The sequence below is a fragment of the Neopsephotus bourkii genome, unplaced genomic scaffold (assembly GCF_033783945.1).
Source record: "Neopsephotus bourkii isolate Nb327-2 ecotype Australia unplaced genomic scaffold, CSIRO-AGI_Nbou_v1 NB_1589, whole genome shotgun sequence".
Lineage (NCBI taxonomy): Eukaryota > Metazoa > Chordata > Aves > Psittaciformes > Psittacidae > Neopsephotus > Neopsephotus bourkii.
This window is the reverse complement of record NW_026902065.1, coordinates 2,881,838-2,902,734: the sequence shown is the minus strand read 5'-3', so window position 1 is coordinate 2,902,734 and position 20,897 is coordinate 2,881,838. Positions and strand designations below refer to the sequence as shown.

Genomic DNA, 20,897 nt, shown 5'->3' with positions numbered 1-20,897 from the left:
TGCAGCCTGCACCTGGGGTTCCACCGGTTTCCCCCGCGGGGAACGACGGGTGTCCTGAAGCAGCAAGGAGCACCTCCACTGGAAGTGGACTCTCCGAGCATCCTTGTGGGGATCCTTCGGGGTCCGGCAGGGTTATCCCTGTGTCGAGCCTTACCGCCGGCTTAGCAGCTCCAGCCTCAGGAAAGCGGAGGAGGCGGGGGGCGACTTTCCTCGGGGATGGACGCGGGGTGCAGTGCGGGGCCGGGCGGCGGCGCTCGGGGCCGCCGGTTTCTCCGGCGATGGGTGGGGAGAAGACGAGGAGGAGGAGGAGGAAGAGGAGGAGGGGTCCCCGCGGCTTTATCTCCCACCCGGCTCCGCCCGCCGCCGGCTGCCTCCCGTCGCCGCTCCGTGCCGTACCGCTCCGCGCAGCCGGGCGCAGCGCCGGGCAGGGCAGCGCCCATGGGCTGCGGCAACTCCACGGCCGGCGGCGCGGGCGGGCGAGGTAGGGCGGCGGCGGTACCGTGCGGTGCGGTGCGGTGCGGGCAGTGCGGGGCCGGGCTGGGCTGGGCTGGGTGAGCGGTGGCGTGAGGAAACCCCGGGCACCCCTACACTCACGATCCCCGGTGGGGCTGCCTCCCCCTCCGCCGGTCTGGGGGATGCCCGTCCGAGCCGCGGGGGTCGCTGCCCGCGACCCTTCCCCGAGCATCTTTCTTTCCCGAGGCTGATGCACTTGCCCGAGGGATAGAGGGTGATGTGGCCCGCTGGGCAGCACTGAGGCTGCCTGGCACTGAGGTGCCCGGGTTGTCTTTAGGATCACTGTTATGATCGCTGCCTCCAACAATAGCTGTCCTGGGCACAGCCAGCCCAGGCCAGGAGCTGGACATAAGGATCCTGCGGGGGATGTACGTTCCATCCTCTTTGCTTCCGTATAAGGCCACGAATGCCACTTCTGAAATGAATTTGTTTCACTTCTTCTCCTCTGCTTGCTGGAGAAGTTGAAGGATATTCCATGGTTGAGGCTTCCTGCGTGCTGATGTGTACCACTAGCTGGTGTGTCCATCTGGCTCCCTTATTTGTTCATTGTTATTTTCAAAAGAGATAAGATCTGGGAAGATGGTGCTGTTGTGCTCTCCTCCTCCCTAGCCCTTGCAAAAAATGGAAAATACGTGGAAATAGATAAGTGGACCTTCACCGTGTGCTTGTAAATATGAACATTTCTCAATCATTTTTCATCCTAACTGCACTCGGCAAACATTATCACCTGTTTCAGTACCTGTATTCAGTCTTTCAGATGAACTTGTTAGCTTCAGAACCTCATAAATTGCCAGCAAAAGAGTGGCTGGACCAGTTGGTCTCCATCTCTTACTATTTTGACTTACTTTATCCAGAGCTTCAGTGGTGCCTCGGCTGGTGCTAGTCCTGCGTTGAAGAACTGGACATATCTTTGAGTGTGAATAATCATGTGTGTGAATAATCAGAGGCCTCTCTCATCCATAAAGAATGCACTGTATGAATTTGCTTGTACTTCCAGCACTCTTATTAGAGCTGTCAAGTTTGCAGACTGTAATTCTCTCCTGTTGGTTGATTCCTGTCTTGCTGTGACTGGAAGTTGTTTCAGTATTTGACCAGTGTTTATGACCAGCTTCATGCTGCTGGGATGCTGCTTGTTCTCATCTTATTTCTATTTGCTGGGTAAAAGCACCAGAGCTAGCATCAGAGAAGTTCAGAGGAAAATTCTGAGTTCATTATTAGTCCCTTTGTGGTAGCTTCTTGGTTAATGTAGGTCTGGCCACCCTGTGGAGCTTGTAACAGGCCACAAATGTGTAAATGTCAGTTAGGCTTAACTCTGGCAGCAGTTATTATTTAGTGAATTATTTTGAACTAAAGGTGTTTGTTTAAATGTGTCAATGGTTGCATTAAAAACAGTTATCTTCAACAGGTTTTGCCTTGCAGGTTCATAAAATGTTTTCACTGAAGGTATGACCCCTTTGGTAGTTCAGCTTTCGTGTACTGTTTCTCATAAAATATTTCAGTGTGCGTTTTGTGGCAACCTTTTGCACGCTCTTTAGAAATAGCCAACAGATCTTCAGTGGCTTAGTGCAGGTGAAAAACAGCTTCATGAAAAACACGTAATTAGTATTATTGTACTGATAGACCTTTCCAAAGCAAATACAGCTTTGAAAGGTCCGGTTTTCTTCTCACTTTCACTGCTGTCGGACAGGAATAACTCTATGCAGTCTATCATCTTAAAATAACAAACAACTGGTAATAAAAGTAAGAAGTCAGATACCTACTATTTATTTTTTCCATTTAGCATTCCTTAAAAAGTGTGTCTGACAAAAATAAAGTTGTTTTATACAGGGCAAGAAGAGGTACCATTTTTAATCAGAATCCTAGAGCTTTTAAGGAAAGCGCAACTCAGTATTTTACCAAAATACATGAATACTGTGTAAATACAAATTAAGTGTGTGGTTTGCACAGTATGACTAGATCTTTAGCGCTAAAGTTATGACTGTTCTACAGTCAGTAATGTCAAAACTAAAGGTACGTAACATATAATTAACCTGTAACACTCTGTCATATGACTAAGGATAATATTGTATGATACTTCACAGAAGACATTAAATGTGTTACTCTAGTCCCCATTTTCTTACTCCAGTGAAATTTCTATTGTAGCCTAACTTGCTTTTTGCTAAGCAGACATATATGTAATGATAGTTCAGCTAATGATATTATCTTTTGTTGCATGGCTAGAATGACATCAGAGGAGCTATCAGCCCTATGGTCTGCGAGATATAAACTAATAGGCATAATCTAGAATAACGTTTCTGTCTGTGGTGTGGTACTCCAGAACACCAACATAAATCACAGTGTTTCAATCTTCCTTCCAGAACATCAGACACTGGCAAAAGCTTCCTCAGTTGAGAAATGGCAACTTCTGTTATCCAAGTAAACTTCCTGCCCCATCCCTTGAAGTGTTCAAGGCTAGGTTGGATGGGGCTTGGAGCAACCTGATCTAGTGTGAGGAGTCCTTGCCCATGGCAGGGGGATTGGAACTAAATGATCTCAAGCTCCTTCCCAACTCAAGCCATTCCGTGATTCTATGGTTCCCTGTATATGCATCCTTCTTAAATCACCTATTTTATGTGTTAGATGTAGATTATACTTAAAAAATTTCCCATTACCCATAGGGATTTTCATCAAGAAATTGCTGTTTTCCTCTTTTTTTTTTTTTAGCCTTGCTTTACATATCCCTCTTTCATTTTATTTCCTGGTGTTTTAGAAGCTCCAAAATAGCTCTTCTTTTTTGGTCTTTTAAAAATATGTCCTTAAAAATTAATATACTCTTTTTTTTTTTGAGTTAAGGTATTGCCCTCCATGCAAGTGCTGCTTCACTATCAGTTTTTAACTGCCTTCTCCTTTCTACATGAATTGTAGTAGCAATGACAGCACCTTAAGTTATGGTACTCAGTGAAGGCTGGCAGTGTAGTTGAGTATGCAGGGGAGCTGTTAGTCTGCAGAAAGCTTCAAATACAGCCAAATTATGATAAAGGAGAACTTTTACACAAAGTTTAAACAGATCATTAAGTTTGGTGGAATGGCCAGGAAACCATCCTGACATTCTATTTAAAATCCAACTAATTTTTAGTATTTATTGTTGGTCAGGTCAAATATATGTACAGGACTGCCACCTCATCAATTGAAGAAGTAATCCATTTGAAGTAAATCAATATCATTCTGTCCTTCATTGATGGTAGTACTTGGTTCCATATTGCTGTCTTTTGGAGCAAATCAGAAAGGAGCCCACAATAGAAAACTCAATCATAACTGTTGCATGCACGTATGTGTAATTTTGAGCAGTTTATTTGCTTTTTGTAATTTGAAGTATTTGCAAGAAAATGTTGTAGGAAATTGTCCATTAAAATTTAATGGGAAAATATTTCATAATCTGCTCTAAGGTCAGATACTGGCATTTTTTGCATCCATGTTATTATGCATGTAGATTATTGCCTCTCATCCTTTTTATGTTTTTCTGAAGTTTTTGTCTTCCATGTTATGTTGTGTTTCTCAGCACAGAGGAATATCATCTGTGGCCAACAATTTCTTCCAACCATCTTTTGTATTTGTCCTGCATTTACTGAAATCCTGGAGGGTCACCAGTAACAAGCTGCTGTTGTTTTGAAAGTGCAAATCCCCCTCTCACCGAGTGGAAGATGCTTTGGGATATGTTCTCATCCTTCTTCATTTGTAGCTGTTTAAATGCTATGGGGATTTTTGAGGGATCACAGCTCCACTCCTTTAGACAGAATGTTTTTATGTATTTACTTGAGCTCAGAGCAATATATGGCTAAATGGGCCTTGTTTATTCTGCAGGCTGTACTATTCCTTCTCCTCCTGCAGCTCTAAAATGCTCATGTTCCTACTACATAGATGGTGTGAGCAGAGAGGTTATTGAGGACAATTCACCACTGCCCATTTTTTTGTGGACGTAGCTTCTTGGCTACCCCTCAATCTGTTGCTGAGGTTAGGCAGGTTTTGGAAAACCAAATCAACATGAGCCTGTCAAGACAAGGTTTGTAGGGTCAAGTGTGGCTATTTTTTAGGCCAAGCTGATATAGTGGGAAATACGTGAGGCTTTTCACAAGTCATCTATCTAAAACATCATGGCTATGAAAGCACTAAGCCTTGCTGCTGTGGAACAGCTATGCACTGCTTGTGAGTCAGTAGTAAATAAGATTCTTTGGCTGAACTTCTGGCAGGACGAACTTGAGTGGCTGTAAAATAATGTGTTGATCACTAAACATGGAAGAGTTAGAGAAATATGTCAGTGAAGTAATGGGTGAGAGTGAGTGTATTGGACTTCAAAAACAAACATGTCTGTACAAACTGAGATGTTGCTGAGTTCCTTGTGAAATAAAATCTATCTATAAGGAGTGTTCAGTCTCCCTAATGTTAAGAAAACCTTATGAGTTTTTGAACAGAGATACTTCATGGGCCACCTAACTGGTGTTCATTTGCAAGCTCAGAACTCTTCCGGAAAGAAAACTACTTTGTGAACTGAAAATACTTTCAGGTACATATTCAGGTACTGTTGTGGTACCAGGTGAATTTGGACCAAACTGTTGCTTCACTTTTGCTAGTGAAAATCGGAAGTAACATCACTGAAATCAATGGAATCCCACTGCTGGAAGTGAGGACAACCTGGTTCTTTTTGTTTATAAAAACAATAGATAACAAACTATTTTTTATTGTATATTTTTAACTATTATTAATAGTAAAAGTTATCCCTTAAAAGGTGAATTTGTTTTCATTATACTTAGTTCTCAATTTTTTTGTTTGAGGTGCATTTCAAAATGCTGCAGTGATTTTTCAACAGTGGTACCCTCTTTATTATTCAAAGGAAGCAAGTGCTGCCAGGTCTGAATGCTAGTGGCACGTCTCTGTTCTCAAATGCAGGTTCATAGCTCTATACAAAGCCCAGTTTGGTGGATCTGAGCGACAGCTGCTGTCCCCAGAGTGCAAATGTACAGGTACCATAATGTATTGAAGACCAGTATGGTGTTGCAAGTGGGCACGGCACTGATTAGAACTTGAGCATCTCCACTGGGAAATGTAGCAGTACTGTAGGTACACAGTTCTAGCTCAGCTGAAGTTTCATTATGTGTGTTAACACTTCTTACTTTTGGTATACTTCCTGCAGGAAAAGTATTAGTTTTGCAAATGAGGATCCAAAGTGCTGAGACCTCAGCTCAGACTTGGAAGAGGCTTGGTAAAGGCTCCACAAAGGACCATGACTCTTTTTGAAGAAACTGAGTTTGTTTGCAGTGAGTTTAGATTGAGAAAAATGAGAAAGTTGTTGCTCTATTATTCAGCACAGGAAGTCTCTTCTGGGAAAAAATAAGAAATCCTGCTAGCTGCAGCCATGGATCTAGGCTTGTCTGAGGTGTTGCTGATGCCTAGGCTCTGTCTAGATGTGCAGGGTGATGCTCTGGAGGTACATAGCTGAGCTGACTCTGGATGAACTAGCCCTGCTAGCAGAAAATACCTCCCTACACCATCTGAGGTTGAGCTTGCATGCAGCACTGCAATACCGATCTTCCACCTGCGCACAATTAATTCGGAGGGTTTGTATGTAGTACTATCTAGATGTGCCTGTAAAGCAAAAATGTTTTTGAAAGCTTCCTGACAGAATAAAGTTTTAAAGCAAGAACCTGAGCTTATTGTGCATAGAGGTACTCCCTCCAGCTTAATTGAGGGTTTCTGCTCATACTTACGGCTGTACTGAGATTTTGCTGACTCTTGAAACAATACTAACAAAAGAAATGTCTTCTGCAAGTCTACTCTGCACTGTTGCTGGGAAAAGGAGGTATGGTCAAGTCATAGGAATTGGGAGTGATATTATGTTCTAGAGTTAGCTGTAAAGGGAGACGTTTTCTGCCAACCAAGCCATCCATTCAGTGCTTGAAGGCCTTGCAGGGCTGTTTCTTCCTCTCTGCATTAAAATAATGATGCAGAAGGCATATTCTTGCACATCAGAGAGAGACAAAAGATATTTATGGATATTTCTCACCAGCAAAAATAAAGTTTTCAGGAAATGAAGTGCCATAGCTGAAAAACCCCAACATTCTTCCAAACCCCTAAAATCTTTTGGAATGACAACTGTAGTTTCTTCAGAGTGAGCTTGGATAACTTCTTCCACCTAAGTACTGAGAGGGTGAGGAAAAGGAGATGTGAACTGTTCTATAATGTCTACCTTCTGTAATTAATATCGGGGGTAATTTGCTGGTTACTCAGCTGAATGATATACTAGCAATAGCAATATGTCATTAATAACTTGGGAGGAACAGGAAAGAGTTTGTACTTGAGTGAATGTTCCTCTCCCAGCAAGAAGTATCTGAGTCACCAAAACCCAAAAATCAGTCGCAGATCAGGCAGCTCAGTGGTAGCTGTTGTCTTTTTGCTTTTTGGTTAAATTGCAAGATGAATTAAGGGTTGGGTGATCCCTTTAGAGGTTTGGGGCTTTGGATGGATCGTGTCCCAGTGTTTATATTAGTTCTGTCTAGTTGTTTTATGAAACTTTGTTTATCTGGCAGTAAGAATGGAGCATCAGTTTACACATGTAGTGCCAAGTCTACAGCTGAATCAACCAGCAAAGTAAGCACGCATTCAGGAATAACTGCTTGGTTAGTTGTGATGACTTTGTAGCAGACAATACCATCAGGAGACTGAGCAATGTGAAGTGTATAAAATTCAGAAAGATGAATTTTATCTTATGTTGCTCTTATCCTGAGTGACTGAGCACTGGTCCACAGCAGCATCATTTTCACCCTCTGAGAATCTGATCCAGACCTGAGCATGATACACTTAAGGGATGATATACATAGTCATTAAGGATAAACTAGACAATCATGAGAAACCTGTTTTCTGACAACAGAAAATTCCTGTTGCTATTTCTGCATCATTTAGGACAAAAAGGCAGAAAAATGCTTACTGCACTATTGATTGGTTTAGAGGATTATTGTCTATTGTCTTGTAAACATACACTTTTTTCTTTTCATTCTAGGTGCCACGGGGACCACTAAAGATGTGTAAGTACTTACTCTGCTCTTTCAAATATGTAAACCTGGACTTAGCTTCAGTCCTACAAGCCTTATACTAGTCATACATGATTCATCTGGCTCCTAACATATAATCAGCACCACCAGATGTTTATTGTCTTTAGTGACAGCTTCCATCTCCACAAAACAACTTCATGTCTTGTTTATTTTTCTACAGATTCCTTCCCGTATTATTTCTCCAGCAGAAATGTCTTTTTCTGCTGTTGTGAGAATTGTCTTCAGACTACTCTTCCCTGTCACATACCAGTATACCTTTTTCCAAAGGCTGTGTCATTGTATGAAGAGACCACATAAATTTACAAGGCCTGTGGGAGATTTAAGGAGTCATTGAGGCAAATTTCCCCTCTTTGCAGGAGACCCATTAACTTATCCAGACTTCCTTTTCAAAGCACTCATCTTCTCTAGATATTCTCTGCATTGAAGATACTATCTGTTGGCTCCTCTTTCTCTCCCTTATCTTTGACACTGGGTAGCAGAGGGCAGCCCTACCCATCCTGTTTTTGTCTAAATGTGGAAGGTCTTAACTTCTGTTGTCACAGTATCACAGTATGCTAGAGATTGGAAGGGACCTCAAAAGATCATCTAGTCCAGTCCTCCTGCTGGAGCAGGAACACCTAGATAAGGTTACACAGGAATGCGTCCAGGTGGGTTTTGAATGTCTCCAGAGGAGGTCCTGTTGCTTCTTGCCAGCTTCTGGTTTTCAGAAAAGCAGCAGCAAAAGGTCAGCCTTTCTCAGCCCATTTTTCATTTGCTGATGCAGAAATGTACAGGAACAGCTTTATTCAGCCATAAATTTGTTCTCCTATCAAAGGAAACATTAAAGAGGTCCTCTTGAGGTCTTGCTTCTTCTATTCTGTGTAATTGGTATTTGCCACCAGAGTTTAAGACTGGGGGACCTGGGAGAGATTTTCATGTTATGCAATAGGAACATTCTTCTGTTTACTTCATTTAGAATAACTGCTGTAATTAGACAGAGGAATCCTGGTGTAGAAATGAGGGCTGTCAAGTCAGATAAACAAGTGGGGAGAAGAACTTAACAACAAGCTTGTCCTGGCTATTACAGAGCACAGCTGAGAGCTAACGACAGGTCTCACTTGGCAGATAAACACTGTTGTTGTCACAGATACTCTTAAGGTCTGTGTTACCCATGTAGTCTGTTTTCTGGGTTTGCGGTGTCAGTCAATAAATACATGACAGGAGGCAAACTTACAGGGAGCCTCACCTTCATACAGCCTGCAGCATCCATGCCCTCAGTACTTCTCTGTATACAAACCCACTGTTTTTAATTTATATTAGGGCTTTCTTTTGCTGCTCAGTTTAGATAATCTAAGTGACTGGCTTAGAACATGTCTCTCTTCGATCTTCAGTAGTTACTGCAAGAACTGTTAAACTCTGAATTTAGTAGGCATGTTTCTTAGCTTAAAGGTATGAGCATGTGTAGGACTACTTACGTGTATGTAAGCATTTGTAGAGCCAGGGTTTAGGAGCTGAGAACTTCTTACTTATTAGTGTTACATCATCTGTCATGTTTCGAAAAAGTATTGGGATAACTTAGAAAAAACTAATTCCTAAAGCAGGCTTACACAAAGTGAAAGGGTCAATCCTGGAACCCTTACTCATTTATATATAGTATAGTGGAGCCAGTCAAACAACCTGTGTGAGTAATAGCATGGTTGAGCCTTCTTGTCAGACATTAGAAGCATAGATCTGTTAATGAGGAACGGCACTGATGACCTGAAAAGTCCTAAATCAATTATCCTAATATTTAACAGCAGATTTTTATCACAGAGGTAAAATACCAGAAAAAACTGTTTTTGTTTCATGGAAATGAACAAAGCAAACTTATAATAACTAACAGTATGGATCCATACAAGCTTTTATTTCACACCACTTCACTTTTACCAGCTAAAGATTAAAAAATTCTCTTCAGAAAGCCACCATTCTTTTTCTGACTGTCACATTTCAGTCCTATCAGTTCTGGTCCAGAAAAGCATTAGGTGTGTCCTTACATACAGCATACTGTTTGATACAGCATCTGGTTATTCTAACTCGAGATTTCTCATCTCTCGACTGTGACTCATTGCCAAGGCATCATTGTCTCCTGGAGTGAGCAGTTCTGTAGAGCGAGAGAGTGCTGGATCCTGCTCTGAGCCCTCCTAGGTGACTGCAGGGAAGCTGCTTTGCCCTCTGGGCCTTGAGTGTTTCCAAGCATCAGTTAGATAGGAATGATGATATGATCTTCCTACACAAAGTGCTCTGAGACTGAGGGCTGTGTGGTCATAAGAAGGCTGTATGGTCTGGAAAAGTGATGTCTCCCTGTGTACTCAAATCCTCAAATCAGTGGTGAATCTGTTGGCCACCCTCTGCCTCACTAATATAGAGAAGTACATCACTGCTAACTGGAAAAACTTAGATATAAGAGGGCTAAAGTATATGCTGGGCTAAAGTATATGCTAGAAAAAAATGCAATGCCTGTGATATTCAGAATGTGGCTAAGTTCAGAGAAAGATTAGTAACAGTAGGAAAGGAAGGACAAAGCAGTTCAAGCCCGTTTCAAAATATTGTGAAGAAATCCAGCAAATACAAATGACAGGCCCTTGTTCCTAAGAAATGCTGAGAAATTGAGGCAAGGTAGTCTGTCACTTGTGTGAAGGTTAGTGGATCACTTCTAATGGGACTACTAAGCACAGCTAGAAAGAGTCTCTATAATGCTTGGCACGAACAGGGTCATAAAAGCCGAGGTAAGAAAAATGTGGATGGAATGAATTAATGTGAATGCCTGTCATTTGATATTTAAAATATTATGTGAAAAATGGCAGCTTCTTTTACCATCAAATGGACATAGGACCGATGGATGTAAGAACTGACAGCTGAACCAAATACGTTTTTCAGACTTAGGAGGATGACAGGAAGCCCGTAGGGATGGACAAATCCTTACCAAAGAAACATTTATTCTACCTGAAAACAGAATGCTGTTACATGGATTTACTGTTAAATCTGGCTACAGGACTCCACCTATGCTACCTGCTGAAAATGTGCTCTCAAGTTCCTCTGCAGTAGATGTCAGCAACATCTGAGGGAAGATGCAGCAACACAGCAGCAGATTAGTACAAAACACATCAAAGTGCCAAGTTCCTTTTGCTGTCTGTTCCTGGTGCAGAAAAGCTTATCCTAGCTTCTTCTTCCTGAAGGACTGTGTAAATGGAGATATTTAAAGATATTTTTTATGCTAGATTCTTCCTTTATCCCTGACATGAGAAGAAGCTAGAGACATATTGGAGTTAGAGAGAAGGGATGTGCTGGACTCCCTTATCTCTATACCACCTCTGTGAGTCTGGAAGATGTGGCAATGGGAGTACTGCCAAAACCAAAGGAACTTCTTTCCATTCTTGTTTCCATGCAGTTGAGTATTGCTGTTGTAGCTCTGCTCCCTGGAGTCACCTGTGTTCACCCAGCACCAGCACATTTCAACATGTGAAATTAGTAGCACCTTCCAAAATGGGGCCTTAAGCTACCGTGTGTAAAGGGAAGAGGTGTGTGAATATGCAAAGTGCATAAATATATCCCATGCTGCATAGAAAGGGTCCCCAGAAAGGGGTGGAATGTGTGTACCAGCCACCACATGCTTCCATGTTCCTCCTGTCTCTGCTTACCTCCTCTTTTCTAGCCAGAGTACAACAGATTGCACCCAGTCATCACCCAGCCCAAAAGCTGTGGCCCGTACAATCCCGGATTATATATGCTGTTGCACATTTAAGGGAAAAGGTATTGCAAAACTGGACTTTGATTTGTAGCTATTCAGAGGAAAGGAAGAAAAGCAGAATGTTTGAAAAAACCTCTAGTCTGCTTTATCATAGACTTAGATAATTTGTTTTGGTGAGAGAATGACAGTAATAGTCCAGTGATGCCCCATTACAAAACATTTCTAGAACAGAAGAAAATAGCCCTGTTGCTTAGTAGAGTCTTTTTTTAACAAAACATTGACATTAATTTCTTGTTGGACAATATTGATTATTATTCTTACAACTCCTTTTTAGAAGCTTTGCGCTGTGTATGCAGTTGCCGGTGCTTTTAAAGGATTCTTTTATCTGGATAATGGTTAATCTGGGTTATAGAAAATGTTTCCAGTTGTATGAGAAAATCAATCCTGTGACACATTCAGTTGGTTCAGCAGAAATGATTGTTTGTGATCTTTTGGCACCTAAAATCCTACTCTTAAAGTGTGGTCATTTTTCTCTGCTAAAAATGCAGGCTTTTTTCTACCCACTGATACACACAGGTTTTCCAGTTTCTTCAGCTGGAACTGGCCCACATTAGGACACAGCAGCTTCACAGTCCTCAAGGAAAACTGCTTCTGCATTTTTCTGGCTTCACGCATGAGGGTTGAAAGGAGGCTTAGGCTACGTGGGGTCAGAAGAGGTGGGAAATGCCTTCTGAGAAGGCAGTGGCTCCTCCAGGAAGGACCAGAAAATAAGGAGTTTATACTGAGTCTCTCTTGAGTGGCAACACTTAGGCAAAGGCAGCAGACGAGGAGGCTTGCCCCACTCAATGCTATGCCCTGCTCGAATACTATTTAGCAGAACTGCAGCATACTCAAATTTACCCTAATCCTCCACTTTCACAAGGACCTGTGTACCCCTGTTCACTGTGGTGGCACAGAAAGGATAGTTGGTAATGTTCTGTCACTTAGAAAGTTGGTAAGTGTAGGAAAGATCATTTCTAGCATGTAGCAGTATTTTAAGGCATTTGCTACCCTCCCAGGAGAATTCTGGACTGCTGCTTAAAGGGTGTTTTCTTGCATTTGAGGCTGCACCTTGCTATGAGGTCTCTGCACTTCAGGCCAAAATCCCATTGACTTTGGGGATCAGTAATACCATACAGCCCTTATGATTAAACATGAGGCACATCTATCTTTTAGAATAAATAAATTATGGTAAGAAATGTCATATGTTATTTTTTAAGCTCATAGTTCACAAATGCCTTTCAAGGCTACAGAATGGATTTAGCCCTAATGCTGTGTGAAGTCTATCTCTCAGTTTTATTGCCTGTGGAGCAGATCAGAAATTCATGAATCAGCTCATGATGGGCAACATCTTTGCATTGCCCCCATAGTCCAAGCAGTTGGTTCTTCGGTGGGAACATTCAGGTGAGGATATCTATGTGAACAGCCTGTGCATTAGCATTTCCACAGCAGAGCCCTCCTCTGTCATGGTGCTTCCTTTGCTGTTTGCAGCCATCCCCAGGCACCCATCTCTCGTGGCTCCCTGTGCAGCTGCAGTGTGGGACCCTTGCTCGGGCAGTTGTAGGGAAGGAATAAAGGATGTCTGTGGATTTAACAGCAATCAAGTTATCTTGCCTCTGTTAATATTGCTAGGTCTGTAGGTTGCAGACCAAGCTAAAGTTCAGCTGCTGCCCCAATCCATACCCAGCTAAAGCGGAGCTCAAAGTCTAAATGTTTGATCAAAGGTGGGTGAGTGATTTATGTGAAGACTGATGTGGGGGAGCAGAGACTGCACCACAGGCACTATACCTTCTGGGAGTAAGAATAAATTTTCTATCTTCTCCATGCTACATTTGCCTTCACATTGACACTGATTATTTTACCCCCTACTCTGGTTCATCCACCCTGAACAGTAGCAGGGGGGAGTCAAACCTCAGTGATTGCCCATTTCTAAAGGATTAGTAACAGTTATTTGGTTTTCAAATGACTCTGGCTTCAGGAATTGCAGTACCTCATTCTACGGAAAGGCTCTGTCATATCTTCTGGCATGGTTGCTGTGAAAGTTTATCTTTCCTCATCATTAATCCCATGCCAGCACGGATGCCCAGTCCCTTCCAGTCCTCTTTTGGTGGAAGAGCAGCTCAGACTCATTCCTATCATGTGCAGAATCTTTGTGTTCCTGTCATGTGTGAGGCAGTGTGGGCCCTCACTTAGGAAAAGCATCAATTCAGCTGTTTCAGCTGCCAAATCTACTTTCAGGCATCCCTGGCAGGGGCCATGAACAGTAAGCTGCACCTGGTTTCAGTCCTTTTCTTTCTTCTGCACATTAGATTGGAAAATTGTCACTCTTTTTGTACCTGTTGGGGGTACTTTATTGAAAGGTGGATGACCTGAACTGAACCGGGATCAGTGATAATCCCCTTGTTCCCTTGTTCCTGAATGTAGCCAGATGGTCATGAAGTACCTGAAAGAAACAATCTGCTAATGTGCTTTATATCTTTTGATGTTACAGAGCAGAAGAATCTGTATCAGATGATGACAAAAGGAGGTAGGTGCTGTATTGAGGCTGGCTTTATTTACAATTGGCTGCAATGAGTTCTTTCTCCTTCTTTCCCTCCTAATTCTCACCAACACCAGCAAAGCAGAGAAAAAGAAGAGAGAGGAGGTGATCTCACACAGAGCCCAGTATTGATGAGTGCCACTACCCTGTAGTGAGCTGGGGAGGGTGGAACTTTCCAGCAAGAAGAGCACATTATCTCACAGTTGCAGGTGATGTGCTCAGTAAGGCCAGTGATCTCTGCCTTCACACCAGCCCGGGCACAGAGGATGGCATTAGCACTTGTGGGAGATCTCTGCTGGGCTGGAAATTGAAGGAAGTATGGAAGTATATCATCAGACAAACCAGAAACAAACAAACAACTCTGAGCCGCAGGGGCTGGAGGAGGTGTAAATAATGTGGCACCTAACGGGGCAAAGCAGTGTAGTGGAAGTCTCTGCAAGTAACTCCAGGCGTGGCAGAGGCTTTTAAGGACCCAGTTTTTCACCTCCCTGCTTTTCATACAGGCCTCGGAGCCAGAAAGCATGTTCTGCAAGGCCCTGAAGGGCCTTAAACATGGGGATGCAAGTCCTATTCATTAATGAGGAGAAGTCAAAGCTACTTAACTGGTGTGCATTGTTTGAAGTGAGGTGCTTCAGTGGTTGCGGTGTCAAACATTGTTACCAGATTGGCTCTCATCAGTTGGATATATTCGGTGCCCAGAAGAAGCTGGGCAGGTGGGGTTTATTGTCACAAGATAGCTTTAATGGGATTTAATGAAAACTATTAAGAAATCGGGTGAAAAATAGCTCCTTTCACAGGCTTTGGTCCTCCCTTAAGAGTAACATCTAACCTCCAGGTTGTTTTGCCTGGCGCCATATTAGCAAGCACATGGACCTTAGTGGCACTTTCCCCATAGTGATGGCAAAGGAGGGTTCCTCTGTGGATACTTGTGCAGCGGTGCCCTCTCTGTCTGTCCATGGTCTTTGTAATGCTGCTGTGGGATGCTGACATTGTACAATTAAGCTCTGATGTCTCTATGTTTCCTTAAATCAGGAACTACGGTGGTGTGTATGTTGGCCTGCCATCGGATGCGGCTGCCATGGTTTCCAGTCAGACGAAAGCTGCATCGAAAGGTATTGGAAGGATGTGTATTGCATTTCTCCAGCTTTTTCAGTTTAATTTTAATTGAGTAGGATGCATTTCCTTTAAAAATCAATTATTATTTCAGACAGACTGGCTAGCCTTGGAGCCTCTTTAGGCAGCGGGGCTATTTATAACTGTTAAAGTGATTGTGCCCGTTTATTTAAAATCTAACACACTTTTGCAGAAGGACCCTAGAACAGATGCTGACAATGTGGTACATTGTCTTCTGAACAGCTTCTCCATGCTCTGAGTGCTTTGTGAATTCAAAGAAAACAAAATCCTGTTAGGACTAAGAGGCTGTGCTAGATGCACTTGCAGAGCCATCATGCTATTTTTAGTTTTGAAGGTGTTTACTTGCATTGTGGTGAATTCCAGTAATAACAGTTAGTAAGTGCTTGCTTTCAGATTTATTTCTGTTCATATAAGAAACCCAGTGGAAACTGTTTCTTTTCCATGTGAGATTTTCAAACAGTGCAAAAAAATCATCAGGATTATAGGTACTTAATAACACAAGTCATAAATGTATAATTATGAAGTCATGTAATATTGTTTAGATTTAATACAGCAAAATGCTGTTGTCAGATGCATACAGCACAGAGATGAGTTCCTGTGTGGTGCTTCCAGAATTTGCTGCAAAACAAAAAAATGAAGAGCAATAATAGTATACACCAAAATGTATTTTTGTGCTTTTGGAGCAGTAGTACCTTTGTTGCATGGGTTTCTTTGAAATGGTGCTCTAAATTAGTGATATATTACAATGTTTTAACCACCTTTATCTTTTGTATTTTAATTAAGATTAAAAGGAAATAAACACATCAAGATGCAGACAGCCGGAGGTACAGTATATCTTCATTAATGTTATGTGCTTGGCATGCATTTGTTGAATGGAAATAAGGTGGCAGTGCTCACTGTGCTGCTCTTAGATGGTTTAGAATCATCCAGTTACATCTCCAGCTACAGCGTAGCTCTTCTAAAGGCTGGATCAGGGGCCAGTTCTCAGTTGTACAGACATAAACTGGAAAGCAGGTAAAGTCGCCTTGTTGCCGAGAAGTAAGAAGCGAGGGAACTCTGTATTACTCTGTTTGGGAATGAGTGAAAATCAAATGTCCTTGTATTCAACCATGCCACAGCTAATCCTGCAGCAGCACTATGACCTCCCATGAAAGGTGAGGTGCATCAGCAGTGCATAGACCAGCATCTGTAGACACAAAGCTTTTCCCAAGAATGAGTAGCTTACAGTTAGAGAACATCTCCATTTTGTGGAGGACCTTAAGGACCAGAGGGAGGCATCCGCTAACTAATTTACCAGAGCTTTCCTCTTGCTATGGGAGAATCTGTGGGGCTTTGTTCTCCTGGCTTGCACTGGCCAGAATAAGGCAGTGTAAATTTACAGGCTCTATTCCTGACTTAAGTGTCAACTAATTGACTAAAAAAAAAAAAGTTGTTTAAAAGTTGGTGTCTGAAGAAAAATGAAACAAGTTTCCATTCAGAATTTGAACTAAATAAATAAACACTGACAAATTTCAAAAGGGAACTGTTCTGATGCCCAGCCAGTGGGGAGAGAGAAATTACAGAACTGCCAACAATTTCCATAGAAAGCAGAATGCTTTCCTAATTTGTTGGGGGCATGGACAGTGGGATTGAGTGTGCCCTCAGTGAGTTTGCTGATGACACCAAGCTGTGTGGTTTGGTTGATACGCTGGAGGGAAGGAATGCCATCCAGAGGGACCTTGACATGCTTGCTCATGAAGTTTAACCATGCCAAGTGTAAGGTCCTACACCTGGGTCGGAGCAATCCCAGACACAGCTACAGGCTGGGCAGAGAAGAGAGCAGCCCTGCAGAGAAGGACTTGGGGGTGCTGGTCGATGAGAAAATGAACATGAGCCGGCTTCAGTGTGCGCCTGCAGCCCAGAAAGCCAACCGTATCCTGGACTGCATCAAAAGGAGTGTGACCAGCAGGTTGAAGGAGGTGATCCTGCCCCTTTATTCTGCTCTTGTGAGACCTCACTTGGAGTACTGTGTGCAGTTCTGGTGTCCTCAACATAAAAAGGACATGGAACTGTTGGAACAAGTCCAGAGGAGCACCACGAGAATGATCAGGGGGCTGGTGCACCTCTGGTACGAAGACAGGCTGAGAAGGCTGGGGCTGTTCAGCCTGGAGAAGAGAAGGCTGCATGGAGACCTCATAGCAGCCTTCCAGTATCTGAAGGGGGCCTGTAGGGATGCTGGGGAGGGACTGTTCATTAGGGACTGTAATGATAGGACAAGGGGTAACGAGTTCAAACTTAAACAGGGGAAGTTTAGATTTGATATAAGGAGGAAATTCTTTACTGTTAGGGTGGTGAGGCACTGGAATGGGTTGCCCAGGGAAGCGGTGAATGCTCCATCCCTGATGGTGTTCAAGGCCAGGTTGGACAGAGCCTTGGGTGACATGGTTTAGTGTGAGGTGTCCCTGCTGATGGCAAGGGGGTTGGAACTAGATGATCATAAGGTCTTTTCCAACCCTAACTGTTCTATGATTCTATGATTGTAGTTTAGGTAAAGAGCCAGAAACAGTTCTGGCTGGTCCTAGTGCTGGAAACAGGCCTACTAGAGCAGAACACCCATATATTGATTATCTTTAATAATGTGAGTGGTTAAAGCTCTGTGGACTTTGCTAGGAGGACTCTTCTACAGGGAGACCATCAGCTGGTCGTCACCCCTGATTTCAGTAACCTGGCTGAGATATGTGAGCTAGGAACACCATCACCCTTTACCTGGCCAACAGTGAAGCACCTTCTTGAAGCTGCAGCTTTCCATCAGTAGCTGATGTACAGAGCCTAGCTTAATTAGGTCCTTGTCTAGGTGCTTTAGCTAAATGCCTGAGGTTGGGTAGAATCACTCGATATTTTTTGCTATTCAGCATAGTTGCAAGTGCACTTTGCCTTCACTGGTGCAAGAGCTTGGCTACTGGCTCAAGCTTAAAAAGACTTACACAGATGTACACCTTTAGATCTGCAAAGGGTCCTCTGAGCTCCACAAGTTTATGTGCATGTGTGTCTGCAAGTCATAGGCTACAAATATCTCAGCCTCTAAATGACAACCTAGTTCTCTGTTTTGTGTAGTGTTACTGTATTGCTTTACCAATGTGGTTTTACCAGACTATCTAAATTTGTCCCTTTCTTTTGTTTTGAGCAGTCTTCTACTAAGACAAGTTGCCAGTGCTTTAAGGAGAGCTGTCTTTGTGGTGAAGATTTTTATATTTACGTAGCCTTCTGGAGAGCAAGAGAGACCACAGCACCAAAAAACCTAAACTCTTGCAAGTTCCAACTACGGGTAAAGCTTAAAGTACAGCGTTGAATCAGTTTCCTATGATGGTTGCATTATGGAAACATCCTGCTCTTCTCCAGTGGAAAATGAAGTTAGTGAACTCGTGGTGGATGTTTCTGCACAAGAGCTAACTTTGATGATCTGCAACTTACTTCTCTGTGGCCATATTGCAGATTGCATCAGCTATCAGCTACGCTTCGTATATTTTCTCCAACAATTTTTGATAGATTTTATATAGAAAACCATTACTACTGTCCACTTATAGGAACCTACCATAAGAGCTATTAAATTAATTGTTAATTTACTTCAGAGTAATATATTTGACAGGTTTGCATCTTTTTGGTAATATTGCAAATTTTAATATTTTTGCTGTGAAAACTTAAGGAGAAAATAATCATAGGACCATGAGGTTCTTTATAATTACTACTGTCACTTTTATACAGTGAGACAAATACTAGTGGTTAATTTTCACATCTTAAGAAGATATTCCTTAAGGAAATTTATTTAAATAAGAACAATGTACTTCATCATAATATATACATGTCTGGGTTTGTGTGGTTTTTTTTTCACTTTGTGTCTTTTATAAAGCATTACATGGAAAAAAATACTAATGAACCAAGCTATTATGTTATGTCTTTTGTTCTGTGTAATATTTTAATGACATTTCCTCACATAAGGATGTAGTGATTGTATTTTTAGAGATAGCAGCACTAAACTCCAGTGCTGCATCCTCCTCAACTGTAGAGGAATTTTGATCACTATTAGAGTTTTGTATCCCTGACTCATCTCTAAGCATCTCAAGTATGACAAATTGTAACAGAATGAGTGTTAGTATTACTTTAGCAAATTGTTGTATTTAATAATGTACGTAAGGTTTCAAAATTCGTCAAGTTTATAGCAACTGTTGGCTTCCCACAGAACAAAAATCAGATTGTACATTTCCATACGGCTGAACAAGTATATAAATTATTAAAGCCTTTTCCATAATTCTTTAGTCAAACTTTTGTTAACAGGACATACTATGCCATACACTTTAAACTAACAAATAAACAAAAAAAAGCCAATCCACACTACATTAATTCATTACTGTAGATTAATAAACACTTTTAAATTTAAAGGAAAAAAGCAAAACAGAAAAACTGGACATGAAGAAGTGAAACACCGTGAACTGTGAAATTCCTGCCCATTTAACTGACATCTGTTAAGACCAATGAACAACCATTGACTATGGTTTCCAGTAACTTGCAGCTCAACTAAGAGGTAGTTTGTTTGGTGTGAGGCCTGTAAAAAGAAGTATTTAAAAATATTTCTTGCTTGTCCTCTTTTAAGTATTTGTGACATTTACTGCTCTTCTCTAGAAATATGATGCTTGGGTTATTAGCTCTTTCAGGCTTCCAGCTCCTGAAGACAAATATGCATCTCTTTCTTGACCCCTTCAGAAGTGAACCAAGATGAAATCAGATTGAAGATTAAGGGGTGTTGTTAAAATGTCTCTGTGTGAATTAATTTCTGTTGATTACATCTGTTGAGTCTTGTTCTTGCAGGGCAAGCTGATGAGAACTCAAATAGTGCTGAGTAATAAACATGGAGGTTTGCTTCCCACCTGTTTACCTTAGCATAACAGTATAGCTTCCACATCACATGTTCTATGTCTGGTCAAAATGGTTTGCACAGCGTAAGTTTATTTATTACAAAGCAATTAGGTCCATGCCTGACCTGATCACGATTGCCTTTCCCAAAGCAGAGAAACCACCTAGGATACATCACAGTTCAGCTAGCCAACAACAAAACAAAGAGCCAACAACAAGATGCCAGTAATCTTTCGAGTTATTTGTCCCCTTGTATCCTTCAGTTGCTGGGAAGAATAATCAAAAATGTGGACAGGCCTAAATTTGAACATCACTTGTTCTGCTGCTGACATCTGAACCCTCATGTGTGGGCTGAGGAAAGAAAGAAAGGAAGCTCCTACCAGTTGGTGGTGGGACAGTTGCAAAGGGTACTTTTTCTTGGTTTACGTTGCTGCTTCATTTTTCCTGTGCAGAGCTGCAGAGAAGTGTGGAGCACTTTGCAGAATTGGCCTCTTAATGACTCATCCTCTGAATGTGTGGGAGGTATGGTGGTTTCTTAATATTTTTGTTCCTCTGCATCTTTTCATCTCAAAAGCTTACCGATCAACTGAGAAATGTTTCAGTATTGTGGACTGGAGTCTCGGCAATAGATAATACATTCATTTATGCCACGTGGGCCTGTACCCATCAAACTGAAGAGCTAAGGGCATGCCTTTGTCTTGGATTAGCAGACTCTTGTCTGTGGTATTCCCAAGGACCCACAGATCTAGAAACAGCATGACAGGACGCTATATTCTGTCCTGGCCAAATTGTGCTTAAGGAACTTATTTTCTGCTCATCAAAATTCCTCTATGCTGAGCAGAATTTCTTAAGCCTTTGTTAATAAAAGCACATGGCATTTCATGGAGAAGTAAGTATATCTGCTCTTTCAGAGCCTGCAATCTATGGATGTTTCTGTTAGGAGGAGGAACACAAAAGAAGCCCTATATGCCAGCTGCCAGCTGTGCATTTGGTGGCA

General features: G+C 42.1%; 1 protein-coding gene across 1 annotated transcript; it reads left to right on the top strand.

Moving 5' to 3' along the window:
• Positions 1-137: 137 nt before the first annotated feature.
• CUNH12orf75 (chromosome unknown C12orf75 homolog) lies at positions 138-20,118 on the top strand. The gene is made up of 6 exons (XM_061371848.1): positions 138-481; positions 7,544-7,568; positions 13,832-13,867; positions 14,912-14,991; positions 15,797-15,837; positions 18,180-20,118. The coding sequence occupies exons 1-5, from the start codon at positions 217-219 to the stop codon at positions 15,799-15,801; spliced, it is 411 nt and encodes a 136-aa protein (XP_061227832.1). The 5' UTR covers positions 138-216; the 3' UTR covers positions 15,802-15,837; positions 18,180-20,118.
• Positions 20,119-20,897: the final 779 nt, after the last annotated feature.

What these genes read in the sequence shown, in the direction of transcription:
- CUNH12orf75 (XM_061371848.1), top strand. Translation starts at nt 217, where the DNA reads ATGGACGCGGGGTGCAGTGCGGGGCCGGGCGGCGGCGCTCGGGGCCGC. An exon ending in CGGCGGCGCGGGCGGGCGAG is followed by an intron (nt 482 to 7,543) that starts GTAGGGCGGCGG and finishes TTTTCATTCTAG; the next exon opens with GTGCCACGGGGACCACTAAA. An exon ending in ACGGGGACCACTAAAGATGT is followed by an intron (nt 7,569 to 13,831) that starts GTAAGTACTTAC and finishes TTGATGTTACAG; the next exon opens with AGCAGAAGAATCTGTATCAG.